This window comes from Podarcis raffonei, chromosome 13 (assembly GCF_027172205.1).
Source record: "Podarcis raffonei isolate rPodRaf1 chromosome 13, rPodRaf1.pri, whole genome shotgun sequence".
NCBI lineage: Eukaryota > Metazoa > Chordata > Lepidosauria > Squamata > Lacertidae > Podarcis > Podarcis raffonei.
In genome coordinates this window covers 16,164,820-16,186,485 of record NC_070614.1, presented here as the reverse complement: position 1 = coordinate 16,186,485, position 21,666 = coordinate 16,164,820, and the positions used below count along the sequence as shown (strand labels likewise).

General features: G+C 45.7%; 1 protein-coding gene across 2 annotated transcripts in view; it reads right to left on the bottom strand.

Moving 5' to 3' along the window:
* Nucleotides 1-579: 579 nt before the first annotated feature.
* The window catches only part of EFCAB13 (EF-hand calcium binding domain 13), a 113,368-nt gene continuing 92,281 nt past the window's right edge, over nucleotides 580-21,666 (bottom strand). For both annotated transcript variants that reach the window (XM_053363677.1, XM_053363678.1), the window contains 16 exons: nucleotides 21,545-21,613; nucleotides 20,000-20,104; nucleotides 18,684-18,752; nucleotides 18,284-18,385; nucleotides 16,974-17,036; nucleotides 14,860-14,964; nucleotides 13,509-13,580; nucleotides 12,731-12,815; nucleotides 11,760-11,836; nucleotides 9,206-9,349; nucleotides 8,401-8,472; nucleotides 7,480-7,597; nucleotides 6,398-6,594; nucleotides 3,452-3,639; nucleotides 2,025-2,129; nucleotides 580-1,042 (listed from right to left, as the gene is read on the bottom strand). In XM_053363677.1, the coding sequence (XP_053219652.1) occupies nucleotides 749-1,042; nucleotides 2,025-2,129; nucleotides 3,452-3,639; nucleotides 6,398-6,594; nucleotides 7,480-7,597; nucleotides 8,401-8,472; nucleotides 9,206-9,349; nucleotides 11,760-11,836; nucleotides 12,731-12,815; nucleotides 13,509-13,580; nucleotides 14,860-14,964; nucleotides 16,974-17,036; nucleotides 18,284-18,385; nucleotides 18,684-18,752; nucleotides 20,000-20,104; nucleotides 21,545-21,613 (1,865 nt within the window). In that variant the 3' untranslated portion in view covers nucleotides 580-748. The remainder of the gene's footprint in view (nucleotides 1,043-2,024; nucleotides 2,130-3,451; nucleotides 3,640-6,397; nucleotides 6,595-7,479; nucleotides 7,598-8,400; nucleotides 8,473-9,205; nucleotides 9,350-11,759; nucleotides 11,837-12,730; nucleotides 12,816-13,508; nucleotides 13,581-14,859; nucleotides 14,965-16,973; nucleotides 17,037-18,283; nucleotides 18,386-18,683; nucleotides 18,753-19,999; nucleotides 20,105-21,544; nucleotides 21,614-21,666) is intronic.

The following is a 21,666-nucleotide window of genomic DNA, read 5'->3' as shown; positions in this document are numbered from 1 at the left end:
CCGGGTCATGTGGCCAGCATGACTAAGCCGCTTCTGGCGAACCAGAACAGCACACAGAAACACCGTTTACCTTCCCGCTGGAGCGGTGCCTATTTATCTACTTGCACTTTGACGTGCTTTCGAACTGCTAGGTGGGTAGGAGCAGGGACCGAGCAACAGGAGCTCACCCTGTCACGGGGATTCAAACTGCTGACCTTCTGATCGGCAAGCTCTAGGTTCTGTGGTTTAACCCACAACGCCACCCACATCCCTAAGTACTTCTCAATAAAATTGAATCGGGATGATTGAGATGCGGGAATTTCTTGCAAAGGGTTGTGTGGAAATCCCAAAGTATGAAATTCAGAACGTCAGGGTTTGCTTAAAGTTCAGTCTAAAAGTGGATCCCTATTTGTTTACGAGAGGTAGGGGATCTATGGATATGCTGTTAAAATGCAGATCGGAAGACTTCTGTATGAATCACGAAATGGCTCTTGGCAGTCAAGATCAAATGCTTCCCCCACCCTCTTCCTGCTTTCCCTTTGCCTCCTAGTTGGGCAAGACTCAGGAACAGGAGAAAAGCAGAAGCCACGACACAGAAGGTTTGCCTTTTCTACCTTAATTTCTCACTGTATTTTGCCAGTGTACAAAGGTGAAGCCCTGCATTTCCCAACATGGGAGTTGCGTCCCGGATGCCAGCCCGAGATCATCCTATGGAGCGCCCTCCGGTGAAGAGGAGGATGCCACAGTAAGCAACATCGGGGGGGGGGGGCTACTTCTTGCTTCCTTTATGCCTCCCGCCTGCCTTGATCAGCTTTTCCCCGGCAGCGGATGACCGGCAGCTGTCCTGATACGTTTTCCTGTCGTATTCTCGGAGTTCTCGGGGCGTCAGTAGTTCCTGGCAGACGTTCCACGACCAGGAGTACGTGGAGAAGGTCTGGTAGAAGCTGGGGTTCCCCGAGTCCAGCCCAATCTCTGCGCCGCGCACTCTCTTCCAGAGTTTCAGGGACTTGTTGCGCTCGCGGAGAGCGATTGCCATCCGGTAGGCGTCTGTTGCTTTCTTCACCTGAGCGGGAGACAGGTTGGAAGGGGAGATGAAGCTGTCAGAACAGTACAGTCGTATCTCATGTTACGTCCACTTCATCTTACGTTCTTTCAGGTTACGTCCCACGGCGACCCGGAAGTACCGGAAAGGGTTCCTTCTGGGTTTCGCCGCTCGCACATGCGCAGAAGCGCAAAAATGATGTCACGCGCATACATAGAAGCGGCAAATCGCAACCTGCAGATGCGCCACTGCAGGTTGCGTTCTTTTCATGTTGCGAACGGGCCTCCGGAACGGATCCCGTTCGCAACCAGAAGTACCACTGTAATGGCTAACGGCAAGGGAAATTTACGCAGACGGGAAGTTAATCGGCGTGCCCTAGTCAGGCATTCTTCCCTCTATATAGAGTAGTGTGTGCTCTAGCCCTGCCTTGCCACTGTGTCCCCCTGCGAGCTACAACAGCACACTGTCCACACATTGGGGGAAGATATGAAGGAAGAAAGGCTGCCAAACGTGTAGACTGTGCTCACTGCAGCTTACTGAAATTGGTGGGGCAAGTTAGCCACGGCTCCAGCTGAAGCCCCATTGATTTCGGCGGGACCCGGGCAGCAATCCTGTTGCCACTCTGCCAGGAAAAAGTTCCATTCTACTCGGACATGTTAGGATTCCACCATATGGACATGTGGCTTAGACAGAACCCAACCTACTGAAGGGTGCCGGCCCTTAACCTCTCTTTGGTTCATTTGGGCTGATTTTCTTTCTCACGTAAGGACTAAAGAACACTGCTTATTGCCCACCTTCAACGCATGAGCATCTATGGAGCAATATACTAGAGTGGAAATCTTTTGGCAACTCCTGGTCTTTTTATAATCTATATTGTTGCAGGGAATGTGGGCAGGGGGACTGCTTTGGGGATCTTGTTATCATTTCTGTGTGTTTCCTTTCTTTTTCCTGTTTGTGTTTTTCTATGTTTGCTGGAAAATCAACAACACACACACTAGCATACCTCCCGTCGGATCTCTTCCAGATTGTCGAAAGTAAAACGCCGCTTTCCCTGTGTCAGATGTGGTGTGAGAGTGAGGGAAAGATTTTTGGGCTTGTTGGATTTAGGCTGTAGAGAAAAGAATGAAAGAAAGGAAAGGAGAAAGAAAACGAAATCTTAACCATCAAGTCTGGAAAGACCAGCAGCGGCAGCTAAGTCCCACACACCACAGTTCAGGGTAGGAGAGGGGTGAGGAAACTGCTGCCCCCTCTCTTCCTGCTCTCTGCAGCATGGTCAGGCCTGACCTGGCCGTGGAGAGCAGGTGGCAGCTTTGCTGCTCAGCTACTGTAGCTGGGCACAAGGTGCCTCACAGCAAAGGAGGGTGGGTGGCCTGATACGGGGACAGAGCTGCTGCGCCAGGCACAAGCACCGCAGCCAAGGTGTGGCTCCTTCTGGTGCAAAGCTAGGCTCAAATGAAGGAGCCCACTGTGAGGGGTGCCTGTTTGTTCCCCCTCTCAATATTGCGCCCCGCACGCCTCTGACTGGCAGCACAAAAAGTTACAGATAGGTAGCCGTGTTGGTCTGCCATAGTCAAAACAAAAAATTTTTTTCCTTCCAGTAGCACCTTAAAGACCAACTAAGTTAGTTCTTGGTATGAGCTTTCGTGTGCATGCACACGAAAGAAGAAGTGTGCATGCACACGAAAGCTCATACCAAGAACTAACTTAGTTGGTCTTTAAGGTGCTACTGGAAGGGAAAATTTTTTTTGTTTTAGCACAAAAAGTGTTAGCACATTCCCACCCCCTAATTTGGGAAGATGCCCATGCAAACATATTAGTGCTCAGCAAAAAGATTAGTTCTGAATTATAGAGATTGAGATCTAGTAAGACTTAGCTGGGTGTGATTGGCAATGAACAAAAATCATTAGGATCTGTTTCATGTATTTTTTAAAAAATCAATCCATCTAGGTCTGTTCTGTATTTGGGGGAAATAAGGTGACGTAACCCCTTCATGGATTATTGCCTTGTTGTGGCGAAGGGGCTTGAATAACTTCAAGAAGCTATGAGCAATGCCGTGCAGGGCCACCCAAGACGGACAGGTCATAGCTGAGAGTCTAGACTAACTGTGATCCACCTAGAGAAGGAACTGGCAAACCACTCCAGTATTTTGCCAAGAAAACTCCATGGACATAAAGTGAGTTTCCAAGGCATGCTCTGGTTCATGGGGTCACGGAGAGTCGAACACAACTAAGACGACTAAACAACAACAACAAGGTGATGTAAATCTTCAGTGCCCACTAATCCAAACAAAACTAAACTGGGAGGCGCTGGAACCTCTTGTTCCTTGAAAATGGGGAACACAGACTAATGTGTATTCCAGAGTTTCATTGCGTGTGACGTTGGAAACAGCTGCTAGGTCTGAGCCTGGTACAGAAGGCATCCTGCTCTCACCTCTTGCTTTAGCCATCTTTTCTTATGGAAGAAGTGGTCCTCAAAAGAGGAGAGGGGCTCTTGCCTCCTCAGCTGCTCCAGCTTCTGGAGGTTCTTCTTTGGCCTTCCCGACGTCAGGCCATCTTGGTTAGGGATCAAGGGGAAGATGGGCACCTGAGAATAGGGGCTCTCTGATGGGGCAATTTTTTCTGGCAAAACAGGAAAGGAAAAAGGGAACCAAACGTTAGGAAAGGGTAGGCACACAAAGCTAGGTCTGGATTGAGCAGGAAGGCCATGGGGCAGTGGGTAGGTCTCCTTGCCCCCAGAAATGCCTTCCCAGAGAACGCCTCCATGATAATAATAATAATAATAATAATAATAATAATAATAATAATAATTTTATTTATACCCTGCCCTCCCCCGCCAAGGCCAGGCTCAGGGCAGCTTACAAGCAATAATAAAAATAAGTTGAATGAATACAACTTAAAAACAAAATTAAAATACAACATTAAAATATTGAAACATTAAAATATTAAAATGTAGCCTCATTACAGGAAGAGAAAGGAAAAGAAAAAAGAAAGAGGGGGAGGGAATCAAATTGGCTGCAAGCCAAAGGCCAGGCGGAGCAGCTCTGTCTTACAGGCCCTGCGGAAAGAAATCAGATCCTGCAGGGCCCTGGTCTCATGAGGCAGAGCGTTCCGCCAGAGTTGAAAAGGCCCTGGCTGGCTCTGGTTGAAGCCAATCTAACTTCCTTAGGGCCCGGGACCACTAGGGTGTTGCTATTTATGGACCTTGAGGCTATCCATGGGGCATACCAGGAGAGGCGGTCCCGTAGGTACGAGGGTCCTAGGCCGTGAAGGGCTTTAAAGGTCAACACCAGCACCTTAAATCTGACCCTGTACTCCACCGGGAGCCAGTGCAGCTGGAAAAGCACTGGATGAATATGCTCCAATGGCAGAGACCCCGTGAGGAGCCTCACTGCAGCATTCTGCACCCGCTGGATTTTCTGGGACAGCTTCAAGGGCAGTCCCGCGTAGAGCGAATTACAGTAGTCAAGCCTGATGCACCCCTTCTTGCATCAAATCCCTCCCCCAAACCCACCTTTTCTACAAAGCCTACAGCGCCAACCCCTAGGCCCAATATACTGCCGTAACAAAGTGGAACCGAACTGTGCATCCATTCATCCAGTTAGCAAATTATAGGTTGAGTCCCTTGGGGCACAGACCTGTCCTATTATACCCTGTGGAGCCAGTGTGGTGTAGTGGTTCGAGTATTGGACTAGGACCTGGGAGAACGGGGTTCAAATCCCCACTCATCCATGAAGGTCACTGAGGGACCTTGGGCCACTCATTGCCTCTCAGCCTGACCCATCTCAGAGGGTGGTTGTGGGGATTAAACGAGGAAAGGGAGAACCATTGACACCACCATGAGCTCCTTGGAGGAAAAGGTGGGATAATAATGCAATCAATTAATAATAATAATAATAAATGCATAGCGCCATCTATGTGCATTACACGTAAATCAACAGCAACAGAGTTATGCCCTTCTCCAGATAACCACATCCTAACAATGCTACATATGTATTAGGATAATAATATACCATATTTTTTGCTCTATAAGACTCAGTTTTTCCCTCCTAAAAAGTAAAGGGAAATGTGTGTGTGTCTTATGGAGCGAATGCAGGCTGCACAGCTATCCCAGAAGCCAGAACAGCAAGAGGGATTGCTGCTTTCACTGCGTAGCGATCCCTCTTGCTGTTCTGGCTTCTGAGATTCAGAATATATTTTTTTCTTGTTTCCCTCCTCCAAAAACTAGGTGCATCTTGTGGTCTGGTGCGTCTTATAGAGTGAAAAATACGGTATATATTTATATAAGAATCTATGGGAGTACATTACAGTGCATTTTTTTACAGTGGTACCTCGGGTTACATACGCTTCAGGTTACAGACTCCACCAGAAATAGTGCTTCAGGTTAAGAACTTTGCTTCAGGATGAGAACAGAAATCATGCTTCGGCGGCGCGAGGCCCCATCAGCTAAAGTGGTGCTTCAGGTTAAGACCAGTTTCAGGTTAAGAACGGACCTCCGGAACGAATTAAGTACTTAACCCGAGGTACCACTGTATATTGTTTTTCTCGTCACATTTTTTTCTTTTCTTTTCTTTTCTCGTTCTTCTCTTCTGTATTACTTTATTTCTTTATAATTAAAATTCTTTCAGTAAAATAGTAATACCGAAAAAAGGAGGAATGGCTTATCTGAGAATATGAGAACCTGACCCCAAAACTAGTTCTCACAGTGAAGCAAAACCAGAGCAGGATTGCTAGTGGTCAGCACAGCACTTCACGGCCAACACTTCCTGTTTCCCAGTACATGACCCTGTGGTAATGACACTTGCATACATGAAAGGGTTAACGTGAGCCAGAAATGAGCTCAAGTTACCTTGAAGGACCTTAGCAATCTCCCAGCAGCCTTTGCCTCTTCTTATGTCCCCCCCTCAGCACTCTGCCTTCCTGGAAGTAAGTAGCCACATATCTACAGCCTGAATAACTTAGCAAATGCAAATGCTACATGATTTCTTTTGTAATGAAACCAAGTTCTTTTTTCTTTGTAATGATACCAAGTTCTTTTCTTTTCAAATTGTTTGGAACCTTTTCTTCCTTACTTTTACAGCCAATGCGTGGAGACTTCCTTATTGTAATTGTGGAAACTCTGTAAGTAAAATCATCACTTAATTGCAAAGCCAAGTGTCTGTGATTTATTCTAGCCTAAGTATTTTCACGGGGAACGTTTGTTTAAAGGTGGATGGAGGACAGATGTAAAATCTAGCCAAGTTTTAATGTGCTTCGTACCAATCGTCAGTGTGCTAACTGAAGCAAGAGAGTAAGAATCTTTTTTTGAACCCCTCTCTCTGACAGACCCAACTTTGTTCTTAGCAGCTACTTTTATCGGCCAAACACAGGCGTTTTTCACCTCGGAGCTGTTCCACATACTCCTCCAACTCCTTGTCTTTCATGACGCAGATACGGGCAGCACCAGCAAAAGCAGACAGGGAAGTGGATTTGGATTTTTTCATGGGACCTTTCTTCTGAGCAGACTTGCCCTCAGTAATGCTATCGGAGCGCCAAGCTTTCTTGCCAGTAGATTCCAGGAACTTTTGCCGGTAGTAGCTAGGAGGCAAACAAAGGAACAACATTGAGACAAAGGCTAAACGTTACAGAATGTGAAGGAACTGAACTCTGTAGTCCTGGGCTACTTGCGTGGACTTGAATATTATGTGTAGCAAAACATATTTTACTTGTGTGGACTGTTGCATATCATACAGGCTTATCTTTACTGCATATTTTCTTGTTTGTTCACTAGGGATGAGCCTGGAAATCTAGCTAAGGTCCTGAGGCAATGAAAACTCCACTGGATATGTGAGAGGTTGCACACCCTTCATCTGAAAGTGGGGGAATTAAAAACTCCAAACTTCATTGAACCAGTAACCCAAAATTTCTATCCCACAGTTCCTCCAAGGAGAGCTGTTCACCTAAGAGCCGCTGCCCCACTGCAGGCCAGAAACTGACAGCCAATGAACCAACACATGAATGAATGACTCAAGAAGGAGATATTTCCTTCCTTCCTTCCTTCCTTCCTTCCTTCCTTCCTTCCTTCCTTCCTTGCTTCCCTTTTTTGCCAAATCGTTTTTATCAATCTCCCAAATTTTACCAAACCAACCACAAATTAAAGCAACTTTAATATACCCCTCCAAAAAACTGGTTTCCTGCACTCCATTGTCGATGTGTCCACAGTTTCCGCTTCTTGCTGCATTACTTTCCCAGTTATTTCTAATTCACATTCCATTCCTCGCAATTAACCTTATATTACAATATTTTTGTAGTAAACAAACAATACAAACAACAACAACACTCAGTGAGTTTCATGGCTGAGCAGGGATCTGAATACTGATCTCCTAAAACCAGCACTCTAACCAAACTGGCTCCCTAATAAATAAATAAACAATCAATCAATCAATCAATCAATCACACACATGCCCTGCCCCAGTTTCTCACCTGACAATATTAACAGTAGTTTTCCTTGGCAGCATAGAAGTCTCCACAAGCTTTGACAAAAGCTCAAATAACAAGATCCCTCGGGCGTCAACAGTCTCCATGTCACCTTTCCTGGGGGCTGAGAGGAATGAGGGGGATACAGAGCGATTAGAGAAGCTCCCATTTCCTCCCCCCTTTCAAGCCATGGTTATAACTGCTGCAGTTGGGGAAAGGAAGGAGAGGTGAGTGGCTCCGATTTTAATCCAGAAAACAACAACTACAACAACACCTCTGTTATGTACTGAGTTGAATAGGATCCAAAATGCAGCAGTCTGATTGGTCCTAGAACAATAGGATTCAGAATGCAACAGTCTGATTGATCCTAGAACAATAGGATTCAGAATGCAGCAGTCTGATTGGTCCTAGAACAATGCAGCAGTATGATTGGTCCTCAGGAGCCACCCAATCCAGCTCCAGGCGGAAGTGAATCCACAACCTGATTGGCGTACAGGAGAATCCCGGAATTAGCCAATCACGTGCAGCCCCTTGTGTAAATAATGTATATAAAGCAGATATTTTGGGGAAACTTTCATTGCTCCTCACCACTATGAGCTGAATAAAGAGCATGAAATCCACTCTCAACTCCGAGTATATTTCAGCCTCAGATATCCATCTTAATGGCCACCACCAGCAAATTAGCCTTGTGTAGCTAAATACACTTTCCCACAGAAACTCCCAAGATGTTGCAGAGTCCATACAGAGAGAGCAGGGATCACTCCTAGGACTCAGCTAAATTGGTAAAGAAAAAGCGTTTTATGCGCATTATAATGCTGTGGCACCAGATGGCGCTGTGGAGCTACATTTTTGCCAACGCGATTTCTCATACAAAGTTTGCAAACGCTTCTTTGATGTGACCCTAAATGACAACATGTTTTATCTCACCTACGGCCTGGATGAAGCGGTTGCTGTCTGTGATGATGTTAAGGAAGTCTGTGAAATTCACCTTTCCATCTCCTGCAGGACAACACACACACACACACACACACACACACACACACACACAATAAAGAGCTGATTAGACGGCCTGAGACAGTGAATCACAATAATGAATTACTCCTAACAGTAGTTGCCGCTGGGCAACCTTGTCACTCTCAGACTTCCATTCATTCACTTGCATGTTGTGACTCAGTTCTGCGCATGCTGGAGAAGGGTATGTCGTTTTAGGAAGTAAGACTTTATTTTTGCAAATTTCTTCAGTTTTTGGGTCTGCTATTATATTTGTGACTGGACCACATTTAGCTTGGTAAGTCTACGTTTCATGAAGAAGCACATAAAACTGCTTTCGGAAAACCAATAATTTTGCTTTTACCTTCTGAAAATGTCAAGTAACTCTAAATTATAACACATAACAGAGGGTTTCAACCTTTCTGAGCCCATGCCTCCCTTAACCAACTACATTCTTTCTGCAGCACCCCTGTGGGGCTGAGGAGCCCTTGCCTGCAGAGCTGGCAGCCTCTCAACCTTTCTTGAACACCTAATAATAATAATAATAATAATAATAATAATAATTTATTTATACCCTGCCCATCTCCACTCCTTCTGGAGTGTTCCCTCAGCCTCCTCTCCCCTCTCCTTGGAAGTCCTTCGGGCAGCTGTTCCTGCTTTCCCTGGTCTCTGAGCTGCCCACCCCACCCAAAAGAGAGGTCCCCCCCCCAAATATTTTGCTCCAGCTCCAGAGAGCACTCACTATCTGTGTCTGCGTACACCAGCTCGTCAAAGGCTTCCTCCTCGGTTAAGTTGATTCCCAGGTTATAGGCCGTGCTCTGCAGGGCTCCAAGATCAATGGTTCCATCAAAGTCCTTGCTGAAGGAATCGTAAGCATTGCGGAATGCTGTACAGAAGTTTGAGGTGGGGAAAAGAAGAGGGAAGACTCAGGGCGAGACCAAAAAATGATTTGCTCAGAGAGAGAATCCGTGAAAAGGACTGAGCACCAAATTTCTCCTATGAATGCTCCCCACCTCTGCATTCAAAACCCCATGTTTACATAAAATTCTATCCTTAGTTCACTAGCAAAGTCGGTAGTCCTCAAGCTTCTCTGACCCAGAACCCACCTTTAACACAGACATGCATTTGGGGAACCATTTAATTATTTACCACACAGACTTCTCCCCACTTACGTGTGACCAACTTGAGCGCAAATGCATATACCGTATTTTTCGCTCTATAACACGCACCCGACCATAACACGCACAGACATTTCCCCTTACTTTCTAGGAGGGAAAAAGTGAGTGTTATGGTGCAAAAAATACGGTAGGTGCAGCACTGGGAAACAAATAATTTGATACAAACCCAGAAGTGGCGGGAGAGAGCTGCTGGAGAGTCCTCATGGCTCACACTTTCATTTATGTGTGCGGGAGCCCAGAACATAACCCCTGTGTAATGGGGTTGGGAAAACACCTGTATATTTGAATGGTGTAACTGCAGCTATTGCACACCCCCCCCCCTTAGATAAGGATGTGACTCAGCAGGGTTTCAGCTCACCCGTTGAAGACCAGTGGTCTAAATAGCAAGTTTCATTGCTTTCAATAAAAATGAATCTGTACTAACTTTGTCTAGATTGTGTCCCTCCATTGACTGATTAATCTACCATTGCTTTGCTACAATCCTGGAAATTGTTTCATGACAATATTGACCGCTGCAAGTCTTTCATGCAATGCGTGTATGTTCTTGCTTGCATTTCCCTAGCTTGTTTGTCTGTATGTTTAATCCTTCTCTCTTATAACTGAATTTGTATTTTAAAATTCAGTGAAATACATTTGTGAAACAAATCAAAACAAATGATATTGGGAAGCGTGTGGGAACGTTTATATAATTTAGCAGAGTTTAAATGATCCCCTGTTTGAGTTTATGCAGCGACAAGAGGGGCTGCTAACCCGTTTGAGTCCTATCAATAATTATACCTTCCTGGTTGATAATCCCTTTTCTGTCCCTCTTAAAGAAAACACACATGAATCTGAATCATATTAACATAAACTACTTTGCCTTCAGATTCATTCAGGTTTACAGGGTTGTTCCTGAAGGCAGTTTTGTCGATCGGTTGGTCGGTTGCTGTTAGGAGTGTTAACTGGTAATTGCTCGCAGTCTTCTTATGACTCACTACTATCTAGTATATAGTTTATCTGTTATGTAACCTAAGCCTGCCTTCAGGAACAACTCTGTAAACCTGAATGAATCTGAAAGTAAAGTTGTTGTTGTTGTTGTTTAGTCATTTAGTCATGTCCGACTCTTCGTGACCCCATGGACCAGAGCACGCCAGGCACTCCTGTCTTCCACTGCCTCCCGCAGTTTGGTCAGACTCATGCTGGTAGCTTCGAGAACACTGTCCAACCATCTCGTCCTCTGTCGTCCCCTTCTCCTTGTGCCCTCCATCTTTCCCAACATCAGGGTCTTTTCCAGGGAGTCTTCTCTTCTCATGAGGTGGCCAAAGTATTGGAGCCTCAGCTTCACGATCTGTCCTACCAGGGAGCACTCAGGGCTGATTTCCTTCAGAATGGATAGGTTTGATCTTCTTGCAGTCCATGGGACTCTCAAGAGTCTCCTCCAGCACCATAATTCGAAAGCATCAATTCTTCGGCGATCAGCCTTCTTTATGGTCCAGCTCTCACTTCCATACAACACTACTGGGAAAATCATAGCTTTAACTATACGGATCTTTGTTGGCAAGGTGATGTCTCTGCTTTTTAAGATGCTGTCTAGGTTTGTCATTGCTTTCCTCCCAAGAAGCAGGTGTCTTTTAATTTCGTGACTGCTGTCACCATCTGTAGTGATCATGGAGCCCAAGAAAGTAAAATCTCTCATTGCCTCCATTTCTTCCCCTTCTTTTTGCCAGGAGGTGATGGGCCCACTGTTAATATGATTCAGATTCAGGTTTGTGGGATATAAAGCTGTCACTCAAGTCCAACATTCCACACCTAGAACCTCTCTGGTCTTGACCTTCCCAACCTCTGAGCAAAATAAAAAAGAGCTGTTTGGGTTTGTAGTATAAATTGGCCCTAGCAGAAGAATCTACAGCGGCTTTCAGACCTATGAGTAGCTTGTCTCCAGGGTCCTAAGAAGACTTAACAGTTGCATCGGGGGGTAGCCAATGTGGTACCCTCCATATGTTAAGAACTACAATTCCCATGAGACTCAGCCAGCATGGCCAATGGTGAGGAAAAATGGGAGTCATATATGGTCCACCATATCTGAAGGTGTTCCAGATTGGATAGCCCAGAATTATGTTTTGCAAACAGGAGAATTACCTTCCAGTTGTGGTTTGGTCAGGTTCCTTGCTGCTCTGGATTTGCCCATGTCACTGGGAGCCTCAGAAAACTGAATTCTGCCAAAAATACAAAGAAAGAAGCACAACGTTGATTAGCCAACTCACGGCTTCTCCAAACTTACCTTTTAATGTATTTTTTATCTTTGTTGGAAGCCGCCCAGAGTAGCTGGGGAAACTCAGTCAGATGGGCAGGGTACAAATAATAAATTATTATTATTATTATTATTATTATTATTATTATTATTATTATTTTGCCCTGCTCGTCCTGAGCAGAGGTCTGTGCTTTAATGCCCTGTGCCTGAGCATTTTTTAATTTAAATTTTTTCCCTGCGAAAGCCCACTTTTAAAAGCTGCATCATCTGTTTGGGTTTTCCACAAATTGAGGTTTGCTCCGATTGAGCTTTCAAGAGCAGGTTGTCTGGGTTTTGTATTGTTTTTTAAAAAATTGTCATTCATTTGAGAATCCATTAATGGAACGAATAAGGTACTGGAACTTAAGAAGAGGCAGGCAACTTGGGATTAAAGGGGGATAACGGTCATTCCAAAAATCAAGAAGGATCTATCATCCACTAAAACCATACAGATCAGTTTTCCCAACCTAGCAGTTCGAAAGCACGTCAAAGTGCAAGTAGATAAATAGGTACCGCTCTGGCGGGAAGGTAAACGGCGTTTCCATGCGCTGCTCTGGCTCGCCAGAAGCAGCTTAGTCATGCTGGCCACATGACCCGGAAGCTGTACGCCGGCTCCCTTGGCCAATAAAGCGAGATGAGCGCTGCAACCCCAGAGTCATCCACGACTGGACCTAATGGTCAGGGGTCCCTTTACCTTTACTATTCTTTGCCATTGCACCCCCTTTTCCTGAGGGTCAGGGGGCTCTCAGAAAAGCCAGAGATGTGGGGCAGGGCCCTGCAGTTAGGTAGAGGGAGCTTGCATTCGTGAGCCCTGACTAACCTGCTTGGTGCTTCTTGGTGGTGCCTCTCTGTCACCTTTGGAAACCTGATGGACTTTGCATGTAACTTTTTACCCACATAAGTTCCTGTGAAGAAAAGGAGATTTGCATAAACCGTCAGTGGTAGACAGGAACACCCCCGATGGCAAACAGAATGCGTGGACCTCTCTCCAGAAAACCTGTTTATTCAGCATTCATTCTGATTTACTTGCACAAAACGTACACGGCGTTGTATTTACAGTGGTACCTCAGGTTACGAACTTAATTCATTCCGGAGGTCCGTTCTTAACCCGAAACTGTTCTTAACCTGAGAGGCGTGCTTTCGCTAATGGGGCCTCCCACTGCCACCGGCGCACGATTTCCGTTCTCATCCTGGGGCAAAGTTCACAACCTGGAGCAACTACTTCCGGGTTACGTGGAGTTTGTAACCTGAAGCGATTGTAACCACTGTATTTCCTTGATTAAATTTATATCCTAGCCTTTCTTCCAAAGGATAGACTATGCTGAGTCTCTACTGAGCATTTGTCCGGATTTGTTTATGGGGCAGTTATGTGGCAATGAACTATTCTTTTTATTTTTATTATTATTAGCATTTTACCCCGCTATTCAGCCAAAAAGTGTCTCTTGGAGGCTGTAGAACAGAAGTGAGGCAAGAAAGCTGGGAGGGCAATAAGCACTGCCATAGGCTGCGAAGCTACCAAGTCCAAGAAATGGGCTTTTCCCCAATCTGTTGCTTCTATATTTCCATCACCAAAGGTAAAACAACAACAACAAACTCACCCTCCATCTCAGAGCGGGCTAGAGTGACATTGCAAGCCCTTACAAACTCTTTCAAATTCACCGTCCCGTCCTCTGCAAGGCAAAAAGAGAGAAGGACTTGAGAAAGGCCAATGTACTTAAAAACCTCGTTGAAGAGAAAGAATGGGGACAGCACAGCCTTACACGGCTTCCTTCCAGATTAAAAGGAAAAATGCTTCTTAAAGAACTGCATTGCAGTTTTCTTCACAAACATTCTTGTTACTGTTATTTATTGAATTTATATACCGCACTATACCCGGGGGTCTCAGAGGGGTTCACAGAATAAAATCAAGATATAAGACCACAAAACACATAATAAAAATAACAACAACAACCCAATAGCCCCCCCAAACACATTTTAAAAGTGCATAGAATATAAACATAAACCACATTTCTACCTCACTAACATGGAGGAACAGATTCCCCAAGACAGATTATAGCAACAAGTAATAATAATAAAAAATATTATTTATATGCTGCCCATCTGACTGGGTTGTCCCAGTCAGTAGCCATATGCCATATATTATATAACTGTTTGTGCATGTATGTGTGTGTTTTGTGATAGACAGAAAGAGAGAGAGAAAGTGTGTGTGTGTGTGTCTCCAATTAAAACAAGCTCTGCCATTTAAAGTACTGGTAACTTAAAATAAAAATACAGACCGTTATAAAACAACAGTCATTTGAAAAAACAAGAACAGATAAAATAGCCTTAGCTCAGCTAAAAACAGGCAATCTGCCTCACCCTCTGAATGCCAACTGATATGTAAGGGTTGATACAAATTTCCCAAGGGCAAGGCCCAAAATATTGCCTTGAAAACAGCCTTTTGAAACTGAAGGCAGTAGTGACTGAAATCTATTTGTTCACAGTAGTCTGTAGAAAATATTATAATAACGGACCACATAATAATGGACAGATCTCCTGAAATATGAATCACTTTATTAAAAATTCAGAATGAATGGCAAACCTATGGAACTGCCTTGATCAGCCTTGGACTCCCAGATGTTGTTGGACTACAATTCCCATCATCCCTAGCTAGCAGGACCAGTGGTCAGAGATGATGGGAGTTGTAGTCTAAGACATCTGGGGACCTAAGGTTGAGTAAGTCTGTGCTAGAGTATGGTGGCTGATGGGTGGCTGATGGGCAGGATTTGTGGCCTTGTTATCCCATCAGAGAGTTGTTGATGGATGTGCCACAAGAGAGTCATCCAGACTGTAGACTAAAGGGCTGCATCAACCTGTGTGATGTGCAGATGTGAAGGTTTGGGGAGTCATATTTTAGAACTCTTAGTTCCACGGTCTAATGAAGATGAGAAGACCGTGGGACACACTCACCATTCATCATTGCAATCTTCTGCGCTTCCTCCAGTTCTTCCTGCGTTAAGAAGATTCCCATGCCACCTAGGACAGTGTCCAGGTCGCTAATATCCACTTTTTCATCTTTCAAGGAAAAGAAATAGATGTTTCACCATATTAAACTGTGGAAAACTAATCCCATCTGGTGCCTCATTTGGCCCCACAACAATAATTATTAATACCCCGTTTTACAAATGAAGAACACTGAAGCAGAGCAAGTTAATGCAGCAGAACTCAGACCAGTGATCTAGATTTCTGTCCCACCTTATGCCACACAGCTCACAATTTGAAAACACAATCCGAAGTGAGGAAGAGAAAGAAAGAGGTTTCGGACACTTCCATATGACCTGTTTGTCCAAAGTCTGGGGGAAGGTTAGACAACATTACAGCTTTCCACTGCATTTTCCTGTTACTTTCCTTATTATATAAAAAAGTTTTGTTTAGGGTAGGAAGGAAGTTTGTTGTTCAAAAGTTCCTAATCAACTTTAACTGTGTAACCTAAATTTGCCAGCATGTGACTAATTCCCACCCCACAAATAGTGGCAGCCTGGACGCACCCATTGTGTTTCCGGTGTTGTACACTGGATGAACGAGCTCAAAAGTTATTCACGGAACTGTCTAGCATCAGTTAGCTTTCTGTCTCAGTTTACAAACTGTAAATTTAAATGTGCGATAGTCAGTGGCGTAGCGGGTGTGTGTGTGTGCCATAGGGGAAGTTGCCCAGGGTGCCAAATTGCTAGGGGGTGCAAAATTTCAACATCTGGTGTTGCCTCAATACAGCTGTGTGCTTCCATCGCTGGGCTCCATGCAAACCAGGAAGTGACCCCTCCAGACAACGGAAGAACTCTTCTTTTCTTATCTCTGGGGCTGCAATCTTCTGGGTGACACAGACGCTGTTTGGCAGTTGAATGTGCATGTGCACTCTGTCCATTTCCCTCCCACCCACCCCTTCTCATGGCCCCAGAGCTGGCAACCCATGCTAGGCCACTGGCAATGGCATATTTACAACCCATCAGAAGTAAGGCCTATTTTACTCCCAACTACAAGAGCCTTGGACGGTAGCCGTACATCAGTTTTAATCCTCAGCTTCCTGCTCCAAGAGTGGATTATTTCTACTTCCTCCCTTTTAATCAATTCCCCCCCTTTTTGTACATTATTCCTTTTCCCAGCTTCAGCAGCTCTGACTAGCATAGTTAGGAGATAAGATGGCCAGATTCAAGAGGGGACAGGTCCTCCTGGGCATTTTATAGTCACACAAAACTGGGAAATTCAACAGGTATAGCTTGCCACACAAATTGCACCTGCCCAAATGCCATTCTTGGCACATCTTTTAAAGGTGCAGGAGAGGGCCCAGTCCTCTTTTGCATCTGTCCACCCCACTGAGAGGAAAAACAGAGGCAATACAATGTATTAGTGCATGCTTTCTGTTCTGCCTTCCTTGAAATGCCTGTAGTCCTCATGAGGATTGAAATCAGGGCTTTGCTCTGGCCAGATTTTATTCTTCTTATCATTCTTGTGGTTTCCAGTAAGGCAAGGCCCTTCTGTTCCCAACCCCTCCCTGGTCCACAGAGTGAGTGGCATCAATGAACACGCAACATACTCAGGGCTGTCTTAAGCATATGCGGCGCCGGGGTGCAAAGATCCGCCCGACACGCCCCCCCCCGGTTGCCCAGTCCCAGGCGCGCAGGAGGGAGGAGCCAGCCGGCCATCTCAGCATCTTGCTGGCTTGGTCACCCCCGAACTTGCGGCGCAGAGCCGCCTGCAGTAGAAGAGCCCGCTGCGGTGCTCCGACTGACGGGCAGACTCTTCCCCGGACTCAACTCTCAGCCCCGGACTCTCAGCCTGGCGCCCCTGAGAGCTCAGAACTCGGGTGCCCTGCACCCCTAGTGCCTATGGATAAGACGGCCCTGAACGTACTCTGGCTAGAAGGAAGAGAGGTGGTGGTGTGCAGCCATGGCACCATAGCTGGGAGAAGAACGCTTGGGGTCAAGGCAGACCCGCCTTAAGGGCCTGGGTGGGTTAAAAAGCTTGCAAGTCTTAATCTGGAAGATAGCCACTGCCCCTCCATTTTCCATGTGAAGGTTAAAACTCACCCTGAATACTGGGGAGGTCTTGAATGGCCCACATGAAGTCTTTCATATTCACAGTACCATCCTCTGTAAGGCAAAAAGATTAGCTGGGATGGAAAGAGAGATCCATGCTGATGCTTCCCCCACCCTATCCCTGGATGAATTCTCATACTGAGATTCATATGCTGTCGTTACTTCTGTTTTCAAGCGTCTCATAAACCGAACGTTTCGGTTTTCGAACACCCAAAAACCCAGAAGTCATTGCTTCCGTTTTCGAACGCTTTTCGGAAGTTGAATGGCTTCTGCTGCATGTTTTTCAATTTTCTCCATTGACTTCGGTTGTCGAACGTTTCGGAAGTCAAATGGTCTTCCGGAACGGGTTACGTTCGACAACCGAGGTACCACTGTATTTCTATCCCTGGAAGATGAAAGCAATTGTGAGAAAATATGAGAGAATTGCAATTTGATGGTGATGCTGACAACATGGGGACCTTCCATAAATGTCCATGAGGGAGAAAAGGCAGTTACACGTGAAAAGCACCCTGGAAGCGTCCTAACTGGAAGGAGGATGGGCAGTGAGTGGCTGATTATCCCCCCCCCCCCCGTCCCTGGCTTTATGTAGTCCCTGTGGAGTTTGGAACTGACAGGGTTAAAACTCCTTGGTGTCCTGTATCTGCGAGGAGCTTAAGACAGGAAAGTGCGTCACAGTGTGTGTCTGCTTTCAGACTTGCTTTCGATTCTGACTGAGACGCAGCTCAGCTCGGAGGCTGCGTGTGTGCTTTGGAGCACGGAAAGATGTCGGAAAGTTCTGATGGAATTACTGCTTTGTAAATAAACGCTTCTAGAGATAAGAACCGAACTGTCTCTGGACTTGATTTATCCCTCATCTCACACGGACGCAGGACCGCTGCTACTCTGCTCTCCTGCCAGGTCAGCTCCCAAGCAGAGCCACGCAGGGAAGCCTGACTGGACGCAGGATTTATTTTCCCAAAGTCCCCACCCTGCAAAAATTCAAAGCACACTCCCTGAGTTGCTTTTTCAAGCACGGGAGAAAGAGATGACGACGATATATTTTTCCCCTGAGGGTGAAAAGCAGCCCAGCGAGGAGAATTTTGAGTTGAAAAAATGAACAGGGGGAAAGGGCTATAGTCCAGCCTCCCTCCTTTCTGCCATACCAATTCACAGCCTGCTCCTGGCTGCTTTGGGTTACAAAAGTTAAAAAGAACGTGAACATGGAATGTGTATGTAGCTTGAGTATCAGGTGTGAAGCATTGGTGGCACTGAGGACTTTCCAGGGACATGATCCAAAGGTGAACCCAGTGATGCATACTCACTATTGATTGTCCTTTTGATAGCCTCCTGAACTTCCATCTGAGTTAAGCGAAGCCCCATAGCACCCAGGATAGAATCCAGTTTGCTGACATCCACCATTTTGCCTTGAACCGAAGGGGAGGGAACACTCAGTAGCAATTCGTATCCATCACTTCCATTGTGTAAAGTTAATTCCAGATATTTCCCATGTTATTCACAAAACGTAGTTTGGTCCAAAGGCTCCTCCCTGTCTCCACTTTGAGGCTCCAAAATGTCAGAAGAGCGCTATAGTTACGTATTTATTTATTTATTATTTGTTGTCATGAACCATGTGCACAGAATAAAGATCAGTGTTTTTAATAATAATTTCTTAACCCAACTGCATTGTAACCACCCATCTTTCAATATTACGGTTCAGCTCACCAGTCTGCTGGCTTGACAAGACCGAATGCACCCCTCTCTTAAAGGTTTCCACGTCCACCGTCCCATCCGCTGCAAGGAACAAAAAGAATTTGTGAACGAGACGCAAAAGTGCTAAGCGGCTCGGAAGGTGGCGGCAGCGGGAGCCAGAATAGCAGTTTCACTATTGGTTTGGCACAGAGACAGCTCTCATTCTCAACCCACCTTCTTAACATGCCAACGTGAGGGGCACGAACTGGGCCAAAAGCTCTTCTCCTCCTCCAGTGGCAAATATATCAGTCCCAAAGTCTTAATATCTATCTCTGGGTTTCCCAAACTTGGGTCTCCAGCTGTTTTTGGACTACAATTCCCATTCGTCTCTGACCACCAGTCCTACTAGCTAGGGATGATGGGAGTTGTAGTCCAAAACAGCTGGAGACCCACATTTCGGAAACCCTGACCTATCTGAATAAACAACAAGCGAACATGCCAATGCATAATTTTAAAAAATTGCCCTAAGAATAATCAGTTTAAAAAGCCAACAAAAAAACCAAGAGACCAAAGCAGACAGGATAGGGATCAAGCAACTGGCAGGGTCTTGAGTTGCAACCTTCTGAGGATCTTTGCAACCCCCACAAGTTGCCAGCTTAGGGGCAAAAAAGATCTGTGGGAGGAGTGGCATCAGTAGCAACAGTCCACCTGGAGGTGCTGGGTTTGGAGCACTGACTCTTCTATTTCTTATTTTTTTCCTTCCCAAAAGGCTACCTGCTGACCAGGGAGAGGCAGTCACAAGGAACTCCTCTACCCCATATTTTGACTTGGCATAGGTGAAGATTAACTACTCTGCCACTATGAATAAAAATGGGTGCTTCTGTATATTTTCATAGTTTTTACCTGGAGGTGGGGAGCAGGGAGCAGGGAACCTGTGCCCCCTCAATCAGCTCTAGCCACCATGACCAATGGTCAGAGATGATGAGCTTTGCAGCTCAAATACATCTAGAAGAACACGACTTCTCCACTCATGTTTCAGAGTGGTGTCCTTCATGTTGTGTGTCTCCCATGCTCCTGCCCAGAAGCCACTGTTAACCATTGTCGTTTTTGTACGTGACAATTAAACTATATGTAATGCAGATTTTGAAGGATGCACCCACAGCTATTTTTGGTTGTCCCCTCAGGTTCATTTTGCCATGTGCCTTTGAGCGGGGGCTTCAGCACAAGTAATTTGACTGTTCCCCCAACCTTTCATAAACAAAACTGATCAGAAGAGTTGCCTTGCTGAATTAAATCAAGCTCATCTAGCACTCAGCAGCAGCCAGATATAAAGAATCAAAGAAACCAACCATCAATCGGAGTACATTTCAACGCCTCATACAGCTGCTTGTTGGTCAACTGGATGCCCATTTCATCCAAGACTTCCTCCAAGTTTTCGATAGCAACCCTTTTCTCTGCAAAAGAGGCGACAGTGTTGGCAACAACCTTTTGTCGAACGCCCAAATAAGTGTGCAAAACGTGCTCAAGATCACAACACTGTCCTCGCAGTGCAATGCTCTCCTCAAAAGGGTTGAGATTTTGTGAGTGTCCCATATAACTGCTCAGAGGGTGCAAATGAAGGGACAACATGGGAATGCAGCAGAGGACCTCTGCAGGTCCTGGCAGAGTGTCTTTTCCTGCTGGGAACCAGAACTACCAGGTCCAAAATCCCCAGCAGGAACCTAACACTATGTGCATCATTTCTACCAGGGAGAAAGCCCCACAAAGGTCAAGGTGGGACTTCTCCCTGGCAGAAATGATGTGCATAGTGTCCGTTTACCTCCAGGGATTCTGGGGCTGCTAGTCACAGAATTCTAGAATCATGGTCCAACCCTCTTCCCAACACAGGAAATCCAGAGCTAGAGCTGTCCAGAAGCTTCTGCTTGAAGACTTCCAACCAAGAGAGAAATGAAGGAGGAGCAAAGAGAGACAAGATGAAGGAGCCTCAAGTTGCTAGGTAGGTAGGTAAGGTAAAGGTAAGGTAAAGGACCCCTGGACAGTTAAGTCCAGTCAAAGGTGAACATGGGGTTTTGGCGTTCATCTCGCTTTCAGGCCGAGGCAGCCGGCATTTGTCCAGGCAGCTTTCCAGATCATGCGGCCAGCATGACTAAACCGCTTCTGGCGCAATGGAACACCATGGCAGAAACCAGAGCACATGGAAACGCCATTTACCTTCCCACCGCAGTGGTACCTATTTATCTACTTGCACTGGTATGCTTTTGAACTGCTAGGTTGGCAGGAGCTGGGACAGAGCAATGGGAGCTTACCCCATCGCAGGGATTTGAACCGCCAACCTTCTGATTGGCAAGCCCAAGAGGCTCAGTGGTTTAGACCACAGTGCCACCCGTGTCCCATGCTGGGGAAGGACCATGGGAAAGAGAAGGCTTCGGGAACTATGGGAAGACAGGGACCTTTAGTCCTCGCAACTGTCTCATTGGGGCAACATCTACTGCAGAGAGTTACTGGGCTCATTAGACCTGAGCTGTTTTGTTTCTTTGAATAGTTAACTTCACTGGCACCTTGCGAGTTATTACTCACCTGTCCCTGACAATGACTGTATTCATTTTTACGCAAGACAGAAATGCATTGCAGCCTACAATCTCACATCTGCAACACATCTGTGACCAGTTTCCACATGCCTTTGAACTGCTTGAATATTCAGCACCTAATGACTCATATCTGAATGTCAGAATCAACTCCACTGAGCAGAACTATGTCTAGGGTGATATGAAAACTGTGCCACATATAGAGTCCACATATAGAACAGTAACCTATTGGTATGTCCAGACCGCCCCTCCACCCCACCCCAAACTATGGATTTGTTAGTGTGATTGGTTTTAAGGCTCTCAACTTACTGGTTGATGACAACCCTCGGAGCGCTTGGATTTCTTTGAGACATTCACTGAGGTTTACAGTTCCATCCTCTGTAATATAGATAAAAAGAAACAGCAATAGACTGGTCCCATAGCCACTGTCA